The sequence below is a fragment of the Sceloporus occidentalis genome, unplaced genomic scaffold (genome assembly GCF_023333645.1).
Source record: "Sceloporus occidentalis isolate IW3139 unplaced genomic scaffold, rSceOcc1.0.p SCAF_8, whole genome shotgun sequence".
Classification (NCBI taxonomy): domain Eukaryota; kingdom Metazoa; phylum Chordata; class Lepidosauria; order Squamata; family Phrynosomatidae; genus Sceloporus; species Sceloporus occidentalis.
The window spans coordinates 15,008,937-15,032,182 of NW_028316988.1; the positions used below are offsets into that span (position 1 = coordinate 15,008,937).

At 45.4% G+C, this 23,246-nt stretch overlaps 1 protein-coding gene across 1 annotated transcript in view; it reads right to left on the bottom strand.

Annotated features, from left to right (window-relative positions):
- The window catches only part of PAPPA (pappalysin 1), a 123,602-nt gene that overhangs the window by 14,335 nt on the left and 86,021 nt on the right, over positions 1 to 23,246 (bottom strand). The window contains exons 15-20 of the mRNA XM_089536842.1: positions 20,571 to 20,739; positions 16,876 to 17,059; positions 14,043 to 14,253; positions 11,749 to 11,920; positions 8,729 to 8,876; positions 5,067 to 5,176 (exon numbers count right to left, since the gene is read on the bottom strand). Coding sequence (XP_089392968.1) covers positions 5,067 to 5,176; positions 8,729 to 8,876; positions 11,749 to 11,920; positions 14,043 to 14,253; positions 16,876 to 17,059; positions 20,571 to 20,739 — 994 coding nt within the window. The remainder of the gene's footprint in view (positions 1 to 5,066; positions 5,177 to 8,728; positions 8,877 to 11,748; positions 11,921 to 14,042; positions 14,254 to 16,875; positions 17,060 to 20,570; positions 20,740 to 23,246) is intronic.

The following is a 23,246-nucleotide window of genomic DNA, read 5'->3' on the forward strand; positions in this document are numbered from 1 at the left end:
TTAATAACAATATATTTTTATATATATAGTTAACTACTCCGGTGGGCTACTTTGCAACCTTCTCAATGCAGTCCCATTACCTTGGCTTCTCAATGCAGTCCCATTACCTCAACAGCCAACGCTAGGAACAACATTTTCTTGAACACCCCTCCAAAAAACCTCTCTGGTGTTTTCTGCCTCTGGCCCTTTTCCAAGTATTTACAAGAAACGTTGCGCCCGCCACTTGCAATAACAGAAAGCTTGAGATTAAAATAATATTTAAGGTTCTCTTCAAGCTCCGTGTTTAATATTTCACTTGTGACAGGGAGGGACGGCCTCGGCTGTGGAAAACTGGATGGCGGAGGAAGGTGGCGAGGGAGAAGAGTTTGGTAACAGCCTTGAGGGGGTTTCCATGTCACTTCGAGAGGAAGAAACTCCTCGGAGATGTTCATCTTATCAGTCTTGAGAAAGAAATGACAAAAGGACAAGGCGGTAGCGAAGTGATATGTGGCCAGGAGCCCCACCAAAGGCCAAAGCAATGCAACAAGAGTGTGTTTTGACCCATCTATATGGAGAATATTTTCTTTTTCCTTCCCACCCACCTGGATTATAAACACAGCAGCATTCTTTGAAAATCAATTCTTAAAAAACCAAACTCTACAAGTTCCAGTGAATTATGTAGGCTTTTTGAGTCATTTCGGCAGCATTCGATTGACTACAAGTGGGCAGAGAGGCATTATTTTGCTCTATGGAAACCACAGCCAGGCGGAAGCCTCAAAGAGCTCGGCGAAGGTCAAAAGTTTGCACTTAACAAAAGTTAGACTAAGTTCAAGATCAGGCCAAAACATTGGATGAATCAACTGCAATACATTTTATTTCATTTCTATTGACTGAAAAGAGGTGATTCATAGCGGATCGCATTTGTTAACATGGAAAAAAGGGTACACAGGGATGATAGAGGAACACAAACTACCCAATCCAAACTTGAGGGGCAGCTCCTTCCTCTCTCTTCCTTCCTTCCTTCCTTCCTTCTTTCTGGTCTGACCTTTTTCTTAAAATCTACCTTCACATTTTCCTCCATTTTGTAACCAACAGAAAGGAAAGTAAGTAACTCCATCAGTGTGGGATCCCGAAGAAGACAACCCCATGCTAGGTTTGCCTTAGGGTCACCATAAGTCAAAAATGACTCGGAGGCACAGAATAACAAATGGATGCGGATCCATTTGGATGGTTTTCATCACTGGAAAAACTAGCAGAATTCCTTCAACACTTTTGGGGGAAGATTTCAAGGACCACACACTGGGATCCCAATGCAGCCCAGGGTCCGCACTTTGCCTACTTCTGACCCAGTGCCAAATCCTCTTCTTCTGACCAGCAGAAGCTGTCTTGAATTTCAAGGCAGACCCTCTCTGCAGAAGAGCTAAATATTTATTCTGGATCCCTGTCTCCTATCCTCACGTTTGGGAATTTGCACTTCATTGGGAATTTGCAACAGCACAGGACTGTTTCTTCCACAAGAAGGCAGGGAACTCTTTTATCGATCTCATTGTCGGTGCTGCAATGTTGGACTTGGCTTCACGCATACTCCTCCTCACCTGCGTGTGTGGCATTCTTTAAAAGCGAAAAACACGGAGGGCTTCACAAACGCCCATGTACAGCAAGCAATGTACCCTTCCCCTTGCTAATTCGAGGACCAATTTAATCCATCTGCAGGGGAACTTCAGCGTATTTTTACATTTTCTGTCATCTGAGGCTTACCTGGCCTACGCTAGAAAAAAAGGACTTTTATGCCATCGGAGCAGAGCTGTTGATCTTTCCAATGCACTCGGATTTTCCACTATTACTCAGGGCCCAGATTGCTCCAGCTGTCTTGCAACAGGCCTGGCCTGTGTGAAATGGAAGGGAAAGGAGTCTAGGTAGGACTGGATGGGGATGGGGTCAAATGCAACCCTATATATCCCTCAAATGTAGGTAGGCTGTAATATATGGCGAGGGGGAAGGTAAGGGGATATATAGGGCACAGTAAGGGGATGTATGCAATATATGGGGAGGAGGGACAAGTTTGTTCCCAGCATGCTCTTGACAAGTCTTTCCAAACTCAGCAGCCAAGACTCATGACAAGCAGAAAGAAATATATTAATGGGACACCAAGATGAAGGAGGGGGAAAAACAGGTAAGAGGAAAAACTAAATTTACAGACAGGCAGGAGATCTGGAGGGAAGAAAGGTAGAGATCTGGAAGGAAATATAACAGGGTCATAAAGATGGATAGAGGCACAACGAAGAACCAAGAAACCATTTGATTTTAGGCCTTGGATCTCAGCTTGACTCATGCTAGAGGGAAGGAAGACCTTTCTCTCCCATGAAACATCCTGGAGAGAACAGTGGCATTTCCAGACACGCATTGAGCTATGGCAGTTAAAGCGGTGTCAAACTGCATTATTTCGGCAGTGCGGATTAGGCTTTGACCATAGTAACTCTGGTCAGATTCAAACCAGCAATGCTGCAGCTGCAAATGAAGGTGTTGTCCTCCCCAAACAAGAATTCTGCCATCTATTGGTCCCCAAATATCTAGCATTACAGTAACTTAAAACTCCAGTTGAACACTTAGAAATACAAGTTTTAGGCATTTAAAGAAAAAGGCCAGGGAAAGAGACCAAGGGATTGTGCACGCAGCAAATGTAAGAATTATTTCCAACGTCTCTTTCTCACATGATGCTAGAAATCGGGGGACCGAAGGGAAATTTCATGGGGGCAGGAGAGTGTTCCCATTTGGAGACAATGCCTCCATTTTGCCCTCCCTTCCTCTACTTGTAGCTACAAAACTGGTGGCGGTGAGCTGTTTTCATTCCAAGGGAAAGAAAAGTTTTGCAAGGTGGTAAAAGGCATCATAAAAGTCTAATAGCCATATCGTATAGTGTACAGAGAGCAGGCACAGAAAAGCACACTGGAGGTAGTGGAAGCACAAATGTGCCCCGTCCGTCCTTTTTGTGCATCTCAGATGCTGTCATCACAACTTGCCTTGTGGGTCCCAAGCTGGATTTAAGTTAACGCTCCTCTCCCTGAGAATTACAGCCAGCTGGCCACACAAACCTTGGAAATCCCCTTCGTGACTATCCCTGTCATCTTGTTTGTGATATCTATGAGTCTGGGGCATTTCAGCCTCTCAAAGGCAGTGAAGCTGCAAGCGTCTTTCCGTTCTATTTTCTGCCCTCTCCAATTTTTGCAATCTGGGAAAATGCAAAGTCAGGTGGACTGCCATCACCGAATGAATTGAAACAACTCGGTGGGCAAAGGGGATTGAAAGCAGTGAGAGCAAATGGTACCCAGAAGCAGTAGAGGAATGAATCTATGCTAAATAATGATTGAACAAGAACAGATCCAGGAAACATGTGGATTTTTCTCATCCGACTGCGTCAGACATGCCACTTTCGAGAAGAAATACTAGAATGAGAGAATATTCGTTACAGCCCTAATTTGGATGCGATTTCTGCATACTTGTTGCCACTAAGGGTCTACCGCCCATCCGTTTCTGTATTCCTGCATCATATCATCCTTCCCTCCCACCGGCCCCAACCTCCCCCCAATCCTGGTTGCTTCCCCTCCTTTTTTTTTTCTTTCTTTACTACCCGGTTATTTTTTCCCTTCTGGCTAACTAATGAGCCCTCCAGGGATATGTAGGTATAAAACTCTTGTTACGGCTTCCTCCAAGATATGGCATCAATAAAGGAGGACGGCGAGGAGGGAGGCCAGAGGGGGAAAGGGGAAGGGAGGCTGAGATGCTTTCAAGCCTGGCTTCGTGTGTGTGTGTGTGTGTGTGTGTGTGTGTGTGTGTGTCGCAGTGAAATGCAAAAAATAAAGCAGCACTCGAAAGCCTATAGTTCAGGAAAGCGAGGGTGAGAAACGGCAAGATAAGGAAGTTTTTATGTGCTGCTTAAAGAAAGGAGCAAAGACATGCTAAGAATGAGATGGGAGGCCCAGAAGGGGAGGAATGTGTTATTGCGGTCTGCCGCCCAACGTCCACCATCACCCTTGTTCTTTGCAAGAGATTGTCCCAACGTCTGTGATGGAGATGCACATTCCACATGGGTCCCCAGGTCAGCTTCTTCCTTTCTTTCCCTTCCTTTCATTTGGTTTTCAGAAGAGCCGAAATCCCGGGCAAGACGTCGGCGACTGCCAACTCAGAGCCCATTTGGGTAAGAGGAAGGAAGCCTGGGAAATGCACTTTCTTTCTGACTCCAAGGAAGGCTTTGGAGGGGAAGGGAGGCAAGAGGAAGATCAAGCGACCGATGCTGGGCTCCCAGACGGAACCTGGACATACCAAAGAAGTTATTTCTTTAGCATATATTGCATTGTTTTTTTTACTAGAGATATAAATTATTTATGCAGAAGAAAAGAGAATTTGTTTGTGTGTTTTTAATGCTCCCACGCTGGACAGGTTTATGAGAGTCGTTGGGACGTTTCAGTTCATTTTTCGCATTCGGGGAACTTTGTTGTGAAAATTTCATTTGCATTAAAAAGACTGCACTTTTTTGGTTTGATCCAAGATACACAGAGAGAAAGAGAGAGATGAACTGGCTTTACATGAATCAGCCCAGGGTATCACATAACATGCTTCCCATTCAGTAAAGTGTTTATACAAAAACCTTATACATCACAAGCCTCACTAATGAATGGACATCCAAGGTTATTTTGGTCTGGAAATGTGAATATGGTTTATTTCTTTTCCATCTCAACAATCTGGTACACTGTCCCTGAGCTCATCTACCTTCAGTGCTTCATCTCATACATCTCTCAAGGGTTGCACCTCACCTGTGGCACGTCTATGGCATTTTCTGTGCCAAGGTTTTGTTATTCTCCCAGGATTGTTAAGAACAGCCCTTCCTGTCTTTACAGCATTCTATTTGTATTACGTATTAATTAAACCTTTTGAGTAGGTGCAAAACCAAGTCCACTTCTCAGAGCTTGGCACAGAGACATTTTGGGAGTACAACTCCTAGTATCCCCTAGCCAGCATGGCCACTGGGGTTTGCTGTCCCCCTGGGTCTTCTCCATCAAGCCATGTTGGCTCTTTCAATGGACACTGACCTTCACTCTTGGAGGCTTCATCCAGTGTTGGATGTCATTGACCGTTTCGTTAGCCCTCAACAAGATGGGTTCGGTGTGATGGTCCAGGCACAAAATGGTACACTCAGCTCCTTAAAAAGAACAGAAGGGAGGGGAGAGAATGATATTCATTATCCACACTGGCTCTCATCAACATTTATACTCTGTATATAAACACTTGTCCAAAGGTATCCCTTATAGGGCCCTAGATATCCGTTGACGTTTGGTTCAAGGAGCTGCGGTGGATACCAAAATCCATGGATGCTCAAGTCCTATTAAATACAATGGAGCAGTGAAATGGTGTCCCTTATATAAAATGGCAAAATCAAAGTTTGCTTATTGGAAATGATACATATTTTAAATATTTTCTAGCTGTGGATTCTTGAATCCGTGGATAAAAAATCCATGGATAGGGAGGGCTGACTGTACATTGTACCTACTACCTTCTAATTCAGTTGGGAAAAAGATGGATGTTGGCACGCAGGGGATAGCACAATCCAAGATTTCCCCCCTCTCAAACCTGGAGCCCTCCCAAGATCCTCCAGGACCAATGTGCTCATGTGAAGAAATGACATTTTTTGTTCCCTTGTGTGTCAAAGCTACTCAATGCTGCAGGAAAAAGAGGAGGCGATATGGAGTGGAAGAATGCCCCATTCCAAGCCAGAGAGGCTCATCTCTCTAGAGATCTCCATATTCCATCCCAGGAATCTACAGTCAGAGAATGTCCAGCTGAAGGATAATATCAGTCAGTAGACAATGCCTTTCAGATCAAGATTCATCTTCCCTTGGGACCTGTCCAGGGTTCTGAAGGACCCAGCTAGTGGCAGATGGCATCATCTAACAAGATGCAGAATCTGTTCAAGAATTAACTACGAATTTTAAACCTGATAATTTGGGAACAGGTTCCAGCACCTTGGGCATCTCCCCTTAAAGTTTGGACTAAAAACTGGAATAGATTGAACATTCCAGCAATGTGTTAGCGCCATCCTCCACTGGACCTGCATCTCTGACCATCGTTTTCATTTTGTGACCTGTGCTCTTCACATGGATGTAACCTTACTGCCCCTTCACCCTCTGCTAAGAATCTGGAAATCTATTCATATTGCTTTTGCTCATCATCATCACCACCACCATCATCTCATGTTCTTCCTGTCCCAAATGTATGACTTGTGATGGAGTTGCAAAGCAACTCCTGGTGTCTCTCAATAGTCAGCCTATAATGAAGGCTCAGCCTAAGAGAGGTTAGTCTCTCTAGCCATAGCTTGTATTCTTCATCCTCATGGGCCACATTTTTGCTGTATACAGAATTATTCCTATCTCAATTTTTCACAGAGGGGTAATTAGCCGGAAATGAGCCTAGGTGGGGTCCCTGTTGATGGCCTTCACCTCCACGACAGGACACAAGTGGCATGGTGCCATCGCTTGCGGGCAAATCCCTCATTCATTCCAGCTAATGGTTGCACTCTGCGGGACCCCTGCCCTCTCGCTTATTAAGATAAGACAAGGCATCAAGCAGTAATGTATTGGAGCTTCCTGAAGACACAACTCTTAAGGCCTCCCCTGGGCGTGATGCTGGATTGGCTTTCTCCCTCTGGGAAATCACTCTCACAACCACACAGCTGCTACAAAATGTGTCATTAAGGAGCTCTGCTTTGGAAGAGTAGAAACTTCATCTGGTACAAAGAGCTGCAGCCAGAGTGTTAAGTGGGAGAGCTCCAAGGCCCAAACAGCTCCCCTAATTCAACAAGATGCCAGTTTGTTTATGGGCACAGTAAGGTTGCTTCTGGCTTATATGGCTTAGGTCTGGGCAACATCCCCCTGTTTGATCCTACCGAGGTCCTGAGAACGTCAGGAACAGTGGCATCACTAGGGCTGATGACACCCTAATGTGGCTCTGGGTGGTACAAACGTTGACTGAGATCCTACATCACAGTCTATGTTTTATAACTTTATGAATCAAAAGTTATGTTGGAGAAGTGCAACAAAACCCTGTTAGTGAATGGAGGCAACACACATTCAGGCATCGGCAAGAATGCTCCTGTGTGCACCGGGTACTTCTGGTGCATATGTGGTGTCTGTGTTGTGCCGTGGCATTTTGTAGCCATGTTCGAAAGTGCTCTGATGTACATCAGTGTCCATGGAGCATTAGGCCATTGTGCATCAATCACTCTACCATTGCATAATCTAGGTGGATGTAGATGTTGTGAAACAATTCCATTTTGTGCACAGGCAGGGCAATTTACAAAAATGCAAGTCTGAAGCACAACGCCAGCCAAATCCTATGTACCTCCCCTTCTCACTGTCCCTCCCCACCCAAATAAATAGAGAACAGCTCAGAGGCAGCCTTCTTTTTTCCCCCAGTAGGTATCTAAAGGTCACCTTTCTTCCAGGGGTAAGAAGACATATCATCAGGAGAGAGGATGCTGCTGCCCCTGTCTCTCTCGCTCAGCAGCCAGCGGTGCAATTTACACTTCAGGCGCGGGGAGCCAGGCTGAATTGTTTTGATACGCGATCCATAATTGGCATCATTACAGAGCAGTGAGCTCATCCAGGTCGCGTTCCCCTCCTCTTTCTCCTTCCCCTCCCCGGGACGGGTGCAAAGCAACTCCTGGTGTCTCACAATAAATAGCTAGCCCATAATGAAGGATCAGCCTGGGAGATGTTACTTCCCTGGGAATTCAGAAGGAAAGCCAAGGAAAAAAGGCAGCATATATCTGTGTGGAGTGAACCAATGCTCTGCAACTCCCCAAGTTTGGATTTATATCCACAATTCATCTCTGCTGATTCGGTACCCAATCTTGGATCAGGACTCAGGGAGACCAGGGTTCAAATCTCCACTTGGATGTGGAAAGCCGCTGGGTGCCCCTGGGCAAGTAACATTCTCTCAGCCTCAGAGAAAGTCAATGGCACCCCTCTACTGTCCCCTCTACTGTCATATCTAGAGAGCCAGTATGGTGTAGTGGTTTGAGTGTTGGACTGGGATTCTGGGAGACTCTACTTCAACACTTGGCCAGCGAAACCCATTGGGTGGCCTTCGGCAAGTCACACTCTCTCACCCTCGGAGGAAAGCAACGACAAACTTCCACTAACCAATTTTGGCAAGCTGAGATAGGGCCCCCATAAGTCAGAAAATGATTTGAAGGCACACTAAACAACAACACTGGTTAGTGAATGGCATGCAACCTGGAAAATAAAGTTGCCATTTGATAGTAACTAAAATAAAAACAATACTCTTTATCCCAAGGGTAGCACTTTCTTCTCGCTCATGCATTCCTTTTTGCGACGGATTTACACTCACAGCACACCCTGCCTGCTTAACTCATCATGGATAACTGCATTGCTTGTTAGATCCAAAATCTGTTTGTAGAATTACTCCGGAGGGGAAAAGAGATTAGCTTCATCCTCAGCAGAGCTTCACCTTGCTCATGGCCACAGTCAAGGACTGCGTGACATCTCAGTGTTATCGGAGTGCATTTATTCTTATGGAGAGTTCTGGTGCCTGAAAGCCTCTCTTGTCATCTCAGACAGATTACTTCCCTATTCTTTTCTTCCCCCCAAACTCTAGCATCTGGGGCTGAAGAGGCGACCTCCCTCCCTCCCCACCTCTGCCTTTCCCTTCTGCTGCCACCAGTGCCTATAAATACCTATGCCGTAACCATCTGGGCACTGCAGCTTCAGACTGCTGCTCAGCTGGGTGGGATGGGTGCATTCTCCTTGCATCCCTCTGCAGAGGTGAAATGAGCCGCTCCAGGTGCCATCTCTTCGGCAATGGATCACGTTGTTCCCTCGACCCTGGAGAAGGAAAGTGGGAAAGAAGATTAGGGGAGGGAAAAAGGGAAATGTATCCTACTGGTTTCTATGTCCTTGCAAGAATGTACAAAAATGCTCACACCTTGATTTTAAGGTTGCCTTTGTGCAACTTAGAGTTGTTTTTGGACTTATGGGACACCTAATCTCAGGGTTTGCTTGGCAAGATTTGTTCACAAGGGGGTTTGCCATTGCTTCTTTCTGGGGCTGCCAAGGCTATGATGTCCATGGCTGAGCAGGAATTCGAACCTTGGTCTACCAGAGTTCTAATCCAACACTCCAACCTCTCTGGTTTTAAGTATTTGTTTATTTATGGCTTACCCTCTACCCTAGGATCATTGTGGGTAGTACAGAACAGTATAGAACAATAATTTAAACAGGGGTAGAATTCAAAAACATTGCTGTGTTCATCTGGAATATCAGCATGCAAAGGGATTTTGTAGCAGATTAACTGAGCAAAAGAAGCTGTGGCATAGTCTTTTGTAGACTCGGGTCTTTTTCCTCAGATGCATCTAATGCAACTATTACTTGTTCACAATTGTTATCGAGTGACGATTATGGCAGTTGGTCACAATTGGCCCCCAACCTACTTTACTGGGCATCCGTTGCATCGGAAGAAAGAGGTCCATTCTGCCAGTGTTTGGTGCATAGGTGACTGATGTTTCCAACAGTCCAGGAGAAGTTATTGGTTAAGTATACTTAACTTATTTAAGTGTGCATCTACAGCATAGAAATCATGCTGTTTGACACCACTTTAACTGTCGTAACTCCATCCTATGGAATCCTGGGATTTGCAGCTTTCCAAGGTTTTTTTGCCTTCTCTGCCAAAGAGTGTTGGGCCTCACTAAACTACACAACCAAGGATTCTGTAAGATGGAGCCATGGCAGTTAAATTGTTGTCAAACTGCATTATTTCTACCCTGTAGATGCACCCTAAGGAACTGATATAGAATACCAACTAAGGTAGAGGAAGGGACGTCCTTCTCCCAGGCAAGACGAACCATTAAATCAGCACCCTTCTTCTTTTTAAGCGTCGGTCTCCTCACAAGGTCCACCGAAGCCGGCCGAGCTGTGAGGTACCACCTCCTGCCAAAACCCGAGGGCCATTAAGGCCTCTAATGGTTTCGTCTTCCTTGTAAGCCAGGGAGAAGAGAAAAATAAAACCCTGGACTCCAGCGAGACTGAAGAGCCGGCACGAGTGCCAAGGTACATATCATATAAAGTTAACTACTGCATGATATAAATGCCTGTTTGGAGAAGGAGGGGAAAGAGGAGGATTCCCTCACAGCCGAGCTTATGTTTCCCCAGTTGGAGGGGAAAAAATGCATTTTCTCCCCTTTTCCATGTCCCCAGAAATCGCCTCCTAATTAAAATCGGAGACACACTTGCGCTTTATGCGCCTGGTATGGAATCACCTCTCTCCACGCAGAGCCTGCGTAAACTTTCAGCCAATCTATCCTCAAAGACTGGGACTTGTATTTGACTTCTCCTCTCCCCGACGCGACCCCACCTCCCCACATCTCATCATCGTGTGTGAAGGGTTGTTCATATATATATATATTGTTTTATACACACACACACACACACACACACACACACACACACACATAAAATTTTCCCACTTGGCTCAACCACATGTATGGTTTTCCCATGTGGGGCGATTCCCTCCTTGCCGGGTGTGCGGTCGAGGTTTCCATTTCTGAAGTGTGAACTGCCTTTGGGCACACACACCATCCCAATGACATCAACAGGAGTTTCCCCCATTAAATGCTGAGCAGACCTTCTCCGTTGGCAACCGTTGCCTGTGCCCCCTCCTCCCGAGGGTGTCGGTGGTCACCGTTGCCCAAATACACCTGTGTGTGTGTGTCTGCGGGAGGGGAGGGAGGAGACCAAGGCCAACAAAAGCCCAACACAGAAGAGTCCAAAGTCTGAGGAATCACTGAAGGGTTCTGTCCACGTCATGTGGGATTTTTCTGGGTGGAAAGAATACGTGCCATTCATTTGCTTTATATGTATGCTTAGAGAGTGAGAGCGAGAGAAAGAGACAGACAGCCGTACTGAAACCATGCATGGTTCTGGTTGCCCTACTCTCAAAAAGGGCATTATACCCCTGAGGAACAGGGGCAAAATAGAGAAAGAAGAGACAAGGCAATGGAATTACGGAAGCATTGGAGAACCTTATATCTCCATATGTTAAGGGTAGGGAACGCTATTCTACCCATCCAGTTTGAGAGAACGTCTTGTGAACTCCTTCTGAAACCATGTATGGTTCTGGTTGTCCCAATCTTAGCTGAGGAATTGGGGCAAAATATGGAAAGGAAAGACGAGGCAATTATGGAATCACTAGAAAGCTTTGTGTCTCTGTAAGTCAAGGGAAGAGCGAGGCATTCCCTCTTGGGTGCCAGATGCAAGAAACAATGGAAATTTCTGCATTAGCATTACGGACTACCCATAGAGAAGAGCATCACAGCACAACACGTATACATGTATGGGTCCCATTGTACAATACACAATGCACAACTGCCCTTCTACAGTTGTCAGCGGAATATGATTGTTGGACAATTCCAACTGATTTGCCTCATATGGTTAGTGCACAAGTCAACTGGATAGGTTGATCCATCTTGTTTTAAGAATGACATGGAAGCATTGTCCTACTATCAGTCTTGAAGCAAGATGAATCAGCCTATCCAGTTGACTTGTACAGATGGAATGAGAGGGCGGTGCCATTTTGTTTTCTTCCTTAAGCAACCATATGTCTCCAAGACCCTTTCCATGTTGTAACCACAGGTGCTGGTGCTGGAATCTGGACACCTTCTGGTAGGCCTGAGTTACTATCCATCCCCTCTTTTGGACTCACAGATTGGCTGTCATCTTCGGCGCAATTGATCCGGCACTCGCTGTTGAACTGGAAACCACTGGTGCACTGGTAGAGCCCATAAAACTTGGACGGTGGTGGATTGCAGGTGACTGGGATGCAAATCCCTTCCAGCCAAGTTCCATCTTGAGTGCACTGGATCTTAAATGTCCTCCTTACATGTGTGTTCAAAAAAAAAAGAGAAAAAGAATATGAAATGGGGTGGTTATTTATTTAAGGAACAGCTCTACATTTTCCCAACTGACCTATGGGAGGGATCCTCGCACCTCCGACACTTATGAGCAGAGGTTGTGGAACATTTATGTAAAAACATCATGAGGTCTAGGGAGAACAACGGCTATTTGTGAAGGCAGACACACACCATTCAACTGGGGAAAGTCACCCCTCCATCCTCTTTTTGGGGGGTGGGAACCTCTTCCGGACCTGGAGGCCAATGGCTATTTTTGATGTGGTTGTGTACAGCCCGCAATGTGTCTGCATTTCACCACGCCATAAAAACGTAGGATACCCAGTAAACTTTTCCCACCGAGGTTCAAAGGGGACTCCCCAGGTCGCATATCAAAGAGGGTATTTCCAAAAGGCGGGCTTCCCTTAACACTGAGCCGGCTTGTGAATGAAAGGGCTTAGAGATGCAGAAAGGAGGGAGAGGGAGCAAAGTTTTACTGCCCACAACGTCTCCAGGAAAAGAGCCAGTTGCTCAGAGAAATGCACTCCTCAATTCAATGCCATTCACATGCAAGTCCCATGGAAAGAAATGGCGGTGCGATGGTGACACGAAAGTAGTTGTTAGTCTTTTGGGTATGTGTCTCAAATGGTGCTGTGGAGATCGTGCTCCTTATATTTGCAATCCATCAAACAACTAAACTCCTCCCTTTGGAGAACTTCCCTATTCTTTATGTCAAGAACGTCCATCCAGTACGCTTTTATGATGCCAACTTTCTCCATCTCTTCTCCAAGGATTTGGTGTGGTGCAATGGTTCAAGCCTCCGACGACAGCTGCAACTGATGCAGTTCAACACTGCTTTAACTGTCATGGTTCCATCCTGTGGAATTCTGTGATTTGTAGCCTTCTTTGTCAAAGAGCTCTGGTGCCACAAGAAGTAACAGATCCCGGGATTCCATACGATGGAGCTATGGCAGTTAAAGCGGTGTCAAACTACATTCATTCTGCAGTGCAGATGCAATTCTAGTGTGACACTCTAACCATCATACCACACCAGCTCCTTGGAGAAGCGAAGGAGAAAGCTGGTACCATGTAGGTCTATTGGATGGAAGTTCAGACTTGTGGGACAGGGGTGTAGCTATGTAGGGGAAGGGAATGAGAGAACTTCCCCATCCAAAGATGGCTTCTGCTCCCCGCAATGAATTTCCTTTCAGTCCCCAAATTTCTAGCATTGCAGAGAGTGAGACATGCAAATTGTTCACACCCAAAACTCTGATAGTTCCTGCTTTGCCATTCCCTTTGAAACTCTGCCCACTTTTTTGCCTTGGATGCTGAAACAGGATCTCTAAATGCTCAAGTGAAGTTTTAAGTGACTGCAATGCTAGAAGTTTGGGGGACTGAACAAACATTTCAGGGGGCATTTATCATTGGGAGGGGGGAGTAATGCCTTCATTTTAGCCCCCACATGAGCTTGTTCCTGTGACACTGTTGTCAGAAATGACTTGAAGGCTCACAACAACAGCAGCAGCAGCAGCAACAACAACAACAACAACAACAACATGTGTTTTTCCTGCACTTTGCACCTCTGCCAGCTGGGTTAAATGCAGATGAAAGTCGCATCAGCCGTCAGGATGCAATTGGCCAAAGATTCCACGAAGCAGAGATATCGCAAGCCTACGCATCACTCAGTCAACACCTCTACACTCCTTAGACAATAAAACGTGGCCTGACTAGTCCTAGCATTGGGGTTCAACAGGAAAATATTTGCTGTTGTATGGAAAACACGGGTAGTTTATGCCTGCAGCCGTCTCCAGCGGAAGCAAATAACAGGAAAGGCTTTGCTTACAAATTGGCTTGCAAATTCAAGAGACATTTCAGTGGGTTACTGAATTCTTGCAGTTGTTACCTGTGTCCGAGTTGGCCTTGACTTGGCATATATAAGGGTGTTGTTGTTACACATATGCACACAAAAGCAATGCTATCTCTTGGTATGTTACAATCATAACCGCCTCAAAACAGAATGAACGGCAACTGACTTGTTTGTTGCAAGACACTGCTTCCAAGCGCTGTCCATTACAAAAGAGGCACCAAAGGCCGCTACAATTCCACTTACTTCCTTGCCTTCCGAGAGGATCCTGGAACATGGTAACCGGGTCTGCATTTGTATTTGCAGAAGGCCCCCACTTTATGCTTCTCTTGATGGCAACGGCCAGTCAGGAGGTCCGCATTGGGAATCAGAGGGGGAGCCCGGCACATCAGCTCACAGAGGGCCTCCGGGAAGGACCACAGTCCATCCTCCAAACATGTCAGGTTGTTGTTAGTTCCTGGAGGAGACAAAAGACAACACAAGCCAAGACAGGCAGTTACAGACAGAGAAGATAACAGCTGAATCTGAGATGGTATCAGCTAGACAGAGGTCTCCCTACTTAAGATTGCACCTGCCCTACAGAAATAATGCAGTTTGACAACACTTGGCTCCATGCTATGGAATGCTGGGATTTGTAATTTGTCGTGAAAACCAGTGTGACACTGTGGTTTGAGTGTTGGACTATGACTCTAGGGACCAGGGTTCAAACCTCTGCTTGGCCATGGAAACACGCTGGGCAAGTCACGCTCTCTCAGCCTCAGAGGATGGCAATGGCAAACCTCCGCTGAACCACTCTTGCCAAGAAAACCCTATGATAGGTTCATCACAGGATTGTTGTAAGTCAGAAATGACTTGAAGGAACACAACAACAACAACAAAGTAACACCAGAGCTCTCAGACAGAGAAAATTAAATATTTCACCAAATTCCAAATCCTAGCATTCATTGCTGGGAGCCATGAAAGTTAAAACAGTCTCAAACTGTAAACTGCAGTGCAGCTGCAGCCTTAGTTTCCCAATGAGTTTCAGAGCCCAAAACTATTTGGGTTCCTTTCTGATGCCTTAGATATCAGGACCAACTCTGTGCCAGGGAACCGCTTGCAAGTTGGTGAAGAGAGGGAGGAGGAGAAGGATGAAGAGAAAGAAGAGGAAGCAATTAGGCTTTAACATCTCCATCTTCCTCTTCTTCATTCTTCCTCCTTGTTTAATCTCTTTGGAAAGATCTCTGGCTTTGCGTTATAAGACCTCCAAGGTACGAATCGAGGCAAAGAAGCAAGTTGTGATGCCCAGAACAGGATTTTATTTTATTTTTTCAAAAAGCACGATCAGGTCTTTCCGTTTTTTTCCTTCTCGAGCGCCGTGAGCCGTCAAGGTATTTTTGTACTGTTTCAAAAGCTCCCTTCCTGGGCTGGCTGCTTTGTTTTCTCCCATCTGACTCACACAGAGCGGGTCCCCCGGTCCAGCAGGGATGAGCTCATGCTCGCTACGGCAGGGTGATGAACTGTGACATTAAAAAACAGTGGCTGATGTGACATCAGTGGCTGAATTAAGGAGTGAGTCATCTCTCCCTCCCTTCTCAAGGAGAAGGCCGGCTGAGCTCTTAGTCATCGCTTGGGTTTCAGCATCCAAAACCTCCCCTCTCTCTCTTTGGTTTGCTTTTTGCTTTGACAGCTACTGTCCAAGAGTTGCTGTCCTGCTGAAACTGCGAACTGCAGGAGCTTCGGGGCTACTGTAGGACATGGCTTCTTAAGCCGTATCTTACTTGTAGACCAGCACAGCTCCACAGGCCACCACTTGGAGTTGGGATATGGGATGGAGATAGATATGGATAGAGATATCTTATGAGGCAGACTGGCAGCACAGGAAAATATCACCAGCATGCCAAGGATGGGCACCTTCTTTGAACCCATTGGGGACAAATCTTTCTTTCGTTCTTGGAACCATTCCATAGATTGCCAGCTTAGCCTTTGCAGACCAGCCCTGGTCCACCGGCCACCACTTGGAGCAGCATTTAGAGTTGAGATATGGGATGTAAATAGATATGGATATGGGTAACTGATGAAGCAGACTGGCAGACCAAATAGTTCAAATGTGTATCTGATGGATGGTGGAACAGAATCCTTAATATTTGGCTATACTGTAGTCAGACAGCAGATGTTAAGTCTGCCTTGGCCTGATTCCCAGGAGATCATTTCTGATCAGGAGAAAAGGTCACCAAGGGCCATTGGGTTTTTTCCTCCTCCCTTTCCTTTTCCTTTCTCTTACATTTTTTTCTGAGTGTCTATTTAAAACAATAAAGAGCTGCTGGAAGCTCTTAGGAAATGGTAGGCTCTCTTGCAAGAGAGAATTTAACTTTTAGGTATATGTTTCAAGGATTTCATACCTGAAAGAGCCCAGAGTTTTGTATGAAAGCAGGGACGGGGATAACTATGGCTCTCCAAATGTAGCCAGACTGCAACTTCCACAATCCCTTATCATTGGCTACTCTGGCATCATCTAGCCATACATCGGTCCATCTGCATACAACCACTCTTTCTTATCTATCTGTTGGTCCATCCATCCATCCATCCATCCATCCATCCATCCATCCATCCATCCATCCATCCATCCGCCACTTGATAATAACTAATACATAGATGATGGATAGTAAAAACTGAGTGGGTGGATTGATTGATTGATCGCTCCATCTCTCTATATCTATCCAGCTTACTATCGGACTATCTTTCTCTTTGTTTTCCTACCTATCTATTTTTCTGTCAATGTATCTATTGTTGATATGTCCTGAATGCTGCAACAATAAGAGGAATTACAGGAACCGACCAAACAGAATGAGTGCTTATGTCTAGCACACAGTTTCCAACCAAATGCTCCTGAAAAGCAATTGAACAATCTCATCATTACCTGCCACCACTGCCACCAACTGCAATTCGGTCTCATGCTGCCTCTGAATCTTCACCACATTTGTTGAGAAATGACCTATCTAACCCACCAGTACTGTTCACCTATTGACCATGGCATCGGTACCAGAGCATGATGGTGCCATCTGCCAAGGCCTCTCCATTTTGAGAAGGATAGTCTTACCTTTTAGCTGGGCAGGAGGTTTGCAAGTGAAGGAGCATCTATTGCCAAAGGTGGTGCCCTCACTGCAGTTGAATGTGGCTGGATAGACATGATGCTGGTCGGGGATCCCACAGTCAATGGGCTCGCAAGAGACTTGCTTGTTCCATTTCCCATCCACACACGTCATTGTGACACTGGCCTCCAGCTGTAAAAAAGGACACACAAATTCACTGAGAGCTGAAGAAGGTATAATGGCGATCAACCCCTTTACCAGCTTCATCCCAGTCACCTACAAAGATAGCTTGAGCCTTGTTGGGTTGCAATGGATAAATGTAGCCATGATCCACCATGCCAACATTGTGCAATGGATGCCTGGTTGTGTTGTTACATCACAGCAGTCCCTGGGATGTGTATGGATGTTGTGAAACTACTTAATTTAATGCCTGCTTTATTTTAATAATGTACAATAATTTATTTTAATGATTTAATTGTATTCTTTTTATTGTAGGTGGGTGGGTTGGTGGGATATTGTGTTTTGTTTTATTTTAATGCTCTTTTAATGTTGTCAGACGCCTCGATCTAATTAGAGAGGTGGGGTATAAATAAAAATTTATTATTATTATTATTATTATTATTAATTTAATTTTACATATTGCATAGTGTTTGGGATGTGGAGGCATTGTGGTTCTGCATAGTCAGTGGCCAACAGGTACTTTCCAAAGGAACCATCTTTGGATCGGATGGAATAGTGGTTTTAACAAAATATAAGAAACTTAGAGGGTCCCTTTTTTTAAAAGAGTAGAGACCAGGCTATCTTCTTTTATTTTAAGATACATAACATACATTTGGAGGAAGGAGGGGGGAAAATAACCATCTAGACGTGGCGAGACGGAGTATGCAGGGTCACCTGGCATGGAGATGAAAGGGCTTTTGGAAGATCCGAGCCAAACAGGAGAAATATGGGATGGGTAAAAGGTGATACCCACCGCAAGTTTGATTTTGAATGGCGAAAGGGTTACGCATTCCTGGAGGGTGGGGAAATCTCTGATTCGGGGCTGGCAAAAAAAGGCAATGCTCCAGCTCTGCCAAGCATTGATGTGCGCTTATGAAAGCAAAGGGGAATTTTTTCCAGCACACTTCAAAGGGAACTGGAATCCCCCGTTTTGCCAAGGCGCCCTAATGGTTTCAGCAGGTTGGGACCTGTCTTCCCTTGATATATGGCTGCTTTCAGATGGGAAAAGCAGCTCCTGGGAAGACTCTGGGGAAGACGGCTAGTTGTTCTCCCCCCAAAAAGGAAAACCAGGCGCAGGATTTATATTCCTCTTCAGCCAGTCAAGGGATGCAAACTGGGGAAATGCCTCCTACTAAGACCTGAGAGATTAGAAAGAGAGGAGGGTCATCTATTCCAAGAAAGGCCTGATGGATAACTGCTATTTTTGGGGTTTCTTTTAAAGCAGTCATCACGCTTCAGTCCATTGTAGGAGGTGGGGGAAATAGTAATGAGATGCTACTCAGAGAGTAGCAGCTACAAAGCAGTTGACAGACACCTTAGCTAAAAGGACTATTCCCAGAGAAAGGTGAATTGAGTCGATTATTCCTCCTCGCTTACTTAAAGTGATGGGATAAGAAATTTTTAATCTAATCTATTTGACGATGGATGATGAACTGAGTGGAGGGTGAGTGCTGGCACTACAAGGACTAGAAGGGGAGCTCCCCACCTCAGCGAACTTTGGTGCAGAGCATGCATTTCTGACATTGCGTTTCCCAGTCCCCTTTGCCTGGGGCCATCCCTGCTCCTGGATCGGCCGTGGAAACCCACTAAGAGACACTCTCTCAGCCTCAGAGGATGGCCCTGGCAGACCCCCTCTGAAGAAATGTGCCAAGAAAATCTTACAATAGCTTTGCCTTAGGGTCTCCATACACTGGAAGCACTTGAAGGCACACAATAACAACAACAACAACACTGCTCTGGGATACTTTCCCTCCTTTTTTCCCCGGAGGTGTCTCTAATTGAACCCACATGAAACCCGGCCTTTTTGCTTCCCAGCATGATTGATGAAACCTTTACAGAGCATTAAGGAGCTGTCAGGCTTTAAATAGCACCTCTTGGGCCACAGCGGCTGCAGCAAAGGGAGGCCGAGATGACACTGAGCCACCAACTGAGTTGGGCTTTTGACTCAAGGAATTGGGGGAGGACTGAAACAGAGCTTTTGTGAGCAAATGAGACAGAAAGAAGCAAAGAGGGAAAACCCCTATTAACCACAATAAATTATTATTACAGGGGTCCGGCCCTCTTTACGATGCTTCCTTTATGCTCCCGTCTGATTTTGCACCACTCTCAGCTGCAAATGCAACCTTCTTTAAATGCAAATGAAAAACCAATGTTGGGTTTCATTGCATTTTAGGGAGACTCACTGGTAGGTCTAATTTTGCTGGGACATCTATGATGAATCCTTAAAGAGGGAGAACACTGAAGCTGGGAAAGGCTGCTGCAGTTTGCTTTTGCCTTTGTCAACTGGGAAGGGCAAGGTTCTGCCTCCCGCTAAGTGCAAAAATAGTTTGTGCTTCAGTTTGCAAGCTTTTCACTTTGCAAGCTTTTTCCGTTTGCAGCTCAGTTCAGTTTGCATCAAGTCAAGTAAGTTGCAAAGAAAGGGGGGGGGGGGAATAAAAGAAGGACAGAGAAACTGGAACATTATAAAAGCAGCTGACAAAATGGGAAGACAGAGGATTAATCCGGACACTCCATGCCAAATCAGGACAGTCGGATGGTCGGAAATGCCAGCTCCATTGGCATACAATGTGGCCTTTTGGCAAACCACGGAATTGCCTGTTTCCATGCTATATGATGCTGGCAGTTCTTAAAACACTCATACCAAACAAGACCATGCTAAAATAAATTGAATAAACAGACAACTTCTAACAAATGGTAGGAACAAATGTTTAACATTGCTAACAAGTATAAACCATGTAAATACCAACAGCCTGCAAAGATATGGAGGGAACAAGGATGGATAACCAGAGGATGAATAACCACAGAAATGCAAGCCTGAGTAAAATCCCAACAATTCATAACATAGAATTATGTTGGAATTTTATTCTGCTTTACAGTTCTGTGGTTATTTGTCCTTGCTCACTGAGTAAACTGCACACTCTGTTGGAATGTACATATTTCATACTTGTTGTAGTTGTGCATCTTCAAGTCATTTCCAATATATGGGAATCCTAAGGGGAACTTATTATGGGGTTTTCTTGGTAAGATTTGTTCAGAGAAGGGTTGCCATTGCCTTCCTCTGAGGCTGAGAGAGTGTGACTTGGCCAAGATCATACAGTGGGTTTCATGTTTGAGCTGGGAATCAAACCCTGGTCCCCAGTGTCTGACATTGTTCATTTTCTTGATAGATATGAAGATTTGATTGATTGATTGATTTGGTGTGAGTATTTTAAGATGCACCAACATCCCAGAGCATAGAAACAGATAGCTGAAGTACAGTATTTACATATGGATAAGTCGAACCAGGTTTTGGGGGTCAATTGTTTGACTAACATTTCTAGACTTATACATGAGTATACACAGTGTTTCAGTTGCCGCAAACTGAGTGCATGCTGCAAAAGGGCTTCTTTGTGCTCAGTCAATGCAAGCAATTCCGTGGTTTTCCAGAACCATGGTTATTCCCCCCCCCCCCCCAGCCAGCAGAAGTTTTCCTGCCACAAAAGACCTGGCTTTTTGCGGGGTCGTCGTCCCTCTGTATCTGGAGGATGTACCCTGTCTTGCAGGTGACGTTGCAATGGGCACCATTATTGCGGCCTCCGCTGGTGAAGATCAGCTCGGCATTCTCAATCGCCAGCTCTTGGCAGTCGGTGGATTTGCAAGAGTAATGGACACAGCTGTTGGGGGACACAGAGGGAAAGCGGCGGGTCAGTTTGTTTCAGCGACTGGAAGGTTGGATAGGAAGCCCTAAGAAAATGTATCGAAACCTTATTTTTTATTGAGGTCACCCAGTGAGTTCTCACTGCTGAGTGAGGATTCGAATCCTGGTCTCCCAGAGTCCTCATCTGTCACCATGCTGGCTATTCCAGCACATAAGCCCCATTATTACTATTAATAATATAAGTACATTTCTCCATTTCTCCCATCTCCAAGCTTCCCAGTCTGACCAGACACACTTTCTCGGCCTTGTTTCTCTTTCTTTCATCTACCTTTCATCCGAGAGGGACTCTACCTATTGATCGCCCATCGCCCATTCTTCCAGGCCTTGCCTTTGACCAAGATTCAGTGGGACTCAGTTTAATAACAGCGGAGAGTTCAATCATCCCCAATATCCTTTCCATTTTGAAGACTGAAAAGACGGGAGCAATGTAAAATGGAGGGGGATCAATACTTGTGAGACAGAACCAGGCAGGATGACACCGGGGAGCTCACATTAATCGATGCAGATGCCAGCCTGGAGTAAACAGTATTTGCTATTCTCTCGCCTTTGCAGCCTGCCAGGGGATCGAAAATGCAGCTCTCGCTCAGCATTGCAACTGCTCTTGGGCCAAGAAAGACAACGATGCTCCAGTTGGGGATCTTTTTGAGTTTCTCTGTGGACCACATTAAACCTTTGGCCTGTAGCCTCATCCTCTTTTGTTTCCATCCCAGTTGCTATAGCGGAGCCAAAGGTTCGCTGGGTTGGAGTCCTAAGATTGGCTGATATGGCACGCAATTGCACATATAAAGTAATACTGGAAATGCATTGTCACTGACATCCCAAAAATAAAAAGATGCGAGTTAATGTTTCTTTGCGGCCACTTTAATGGCTGGTTTTGTGTGACGTCGTGTGGAATGGTTTGGTGTAATTACGCGATTTTCCCGGATATTCACGGGATAAACTCCTGATCTCCTTCATGCGATAAACTCCTCTCTATCCCCAGTTCTCTTCTTTACCTCCCTCCCTCCCTCCCTCCCTCCCTTCTTTTCTTCTTCTCCTTCTCTCTCTATCCCCAGTTCTCTTCTTTACCTTCCTCCCTCCCTTCTTTTCTTCTTCTCTTCTCTCTCTATCCCCAGTTCTCTTCTTTACCTTCCTCCCTCCCTTCTTTTCTTCTTCTCTTCTCTCTCTATCCCCAGTTCTCTTCTTTACCTCCCTCCCTTCTTTTCTTCTTCTCCTCTCTATCCCCAGTTCTCTTCTTTACCTCCCTCCCTCCCTCCCTCCCTCCCTTCTTTTCTTCTTCTCCTCTCTCTCTATCCCCAGTTTTCTTCTTTACCTCCCTCCTTCCCTCCCTCATTTTCTTCTTCCTCTTCTCTCTCTCTATCCCCAGTTCTCTTCTTTACCTCCCTCTCTACTTTTTCTTCCTCTTCTCTTTCTCTTCCCAGCCTTGATTTCTTCTCTTCCTTCTCTTCCTTCTTTTCTTTAATTTCTCTCCCTTTCCCTCTCTTTCTATACAGTCTCCACACACAGGTAGCACATGTTTGTTTTTTCCTGGCTATATAATTATGTCACTCCTCCGCTGTGTACTTTATAGTTCAGAGAAAACTCATTTGCTTTTCCTAGTTCCACTGAACCGTCTTTTATTGCCATCTACCTTTCCAGAGCAGCCAAGAACGGGCGTCTTGAAGGGTGGGCTCTGTTTGCTCGCTTCTTTTCGCTTCCATCTGCGCAGGTGGCAAATGGAAGGAGATAGCTTCGGACATAAAGCTCTCCCTGTGAGCGGCACAGATTTCATTTCTGTGTCAGGTTTTGTGCCACCAATGCAGGGCAAGCCTGAAGCCTCCTGGCTTTTCAAATTGGGTCCCCAGGTCCCCAACAAGTGCCTCTTTTTCCCCAGTTCCAATCCTGTGCACCCCTCTGATCTGGTATTATAAGTTGCTCCTTCCTAACCAGAACCTGAATCTGGTGTCAACATGGATTATTTCTGCAGTGCAAACAAAACCCAAGTCCATAAATCTAATCCTAAATGCCTAGTAGTCCAACTCTCTCCACGACTTGAAAGACAGTAGTCAACAACAAAAACGTTTTGCATCTAGGATGGGGTGAAATTAAACAGAAAAATCTCCATGAGATTTCCGTCCAGGATCTTTCTCAGCCTCCTTTTGTAGACAAAAGATAAGTGTGCCCAAAATTAAAAAGAAGGAAATAATAATAGAAAAGAAATCAATGCAGGCAGCATGTTGTGACCCAGATACAACACATCTGATCACTCCATTGAAATGAGATTAGTGGAAAACAGAGACTCCAAGAAGAGTCAGATTGAGTTTCAAATGAGAGGTCCAGTTTGCAGATGTCTGGCCAAGTCCCACAGCAGGAGATAGACGGAGGCAGAGCAAAACCCATGTGGAGTGCCATGAACAATCCCTTCCCATTCTGAAAACAGAATTTAAAAAGCACTTGGTCCAAAAAGTATGACTGAAACGATCA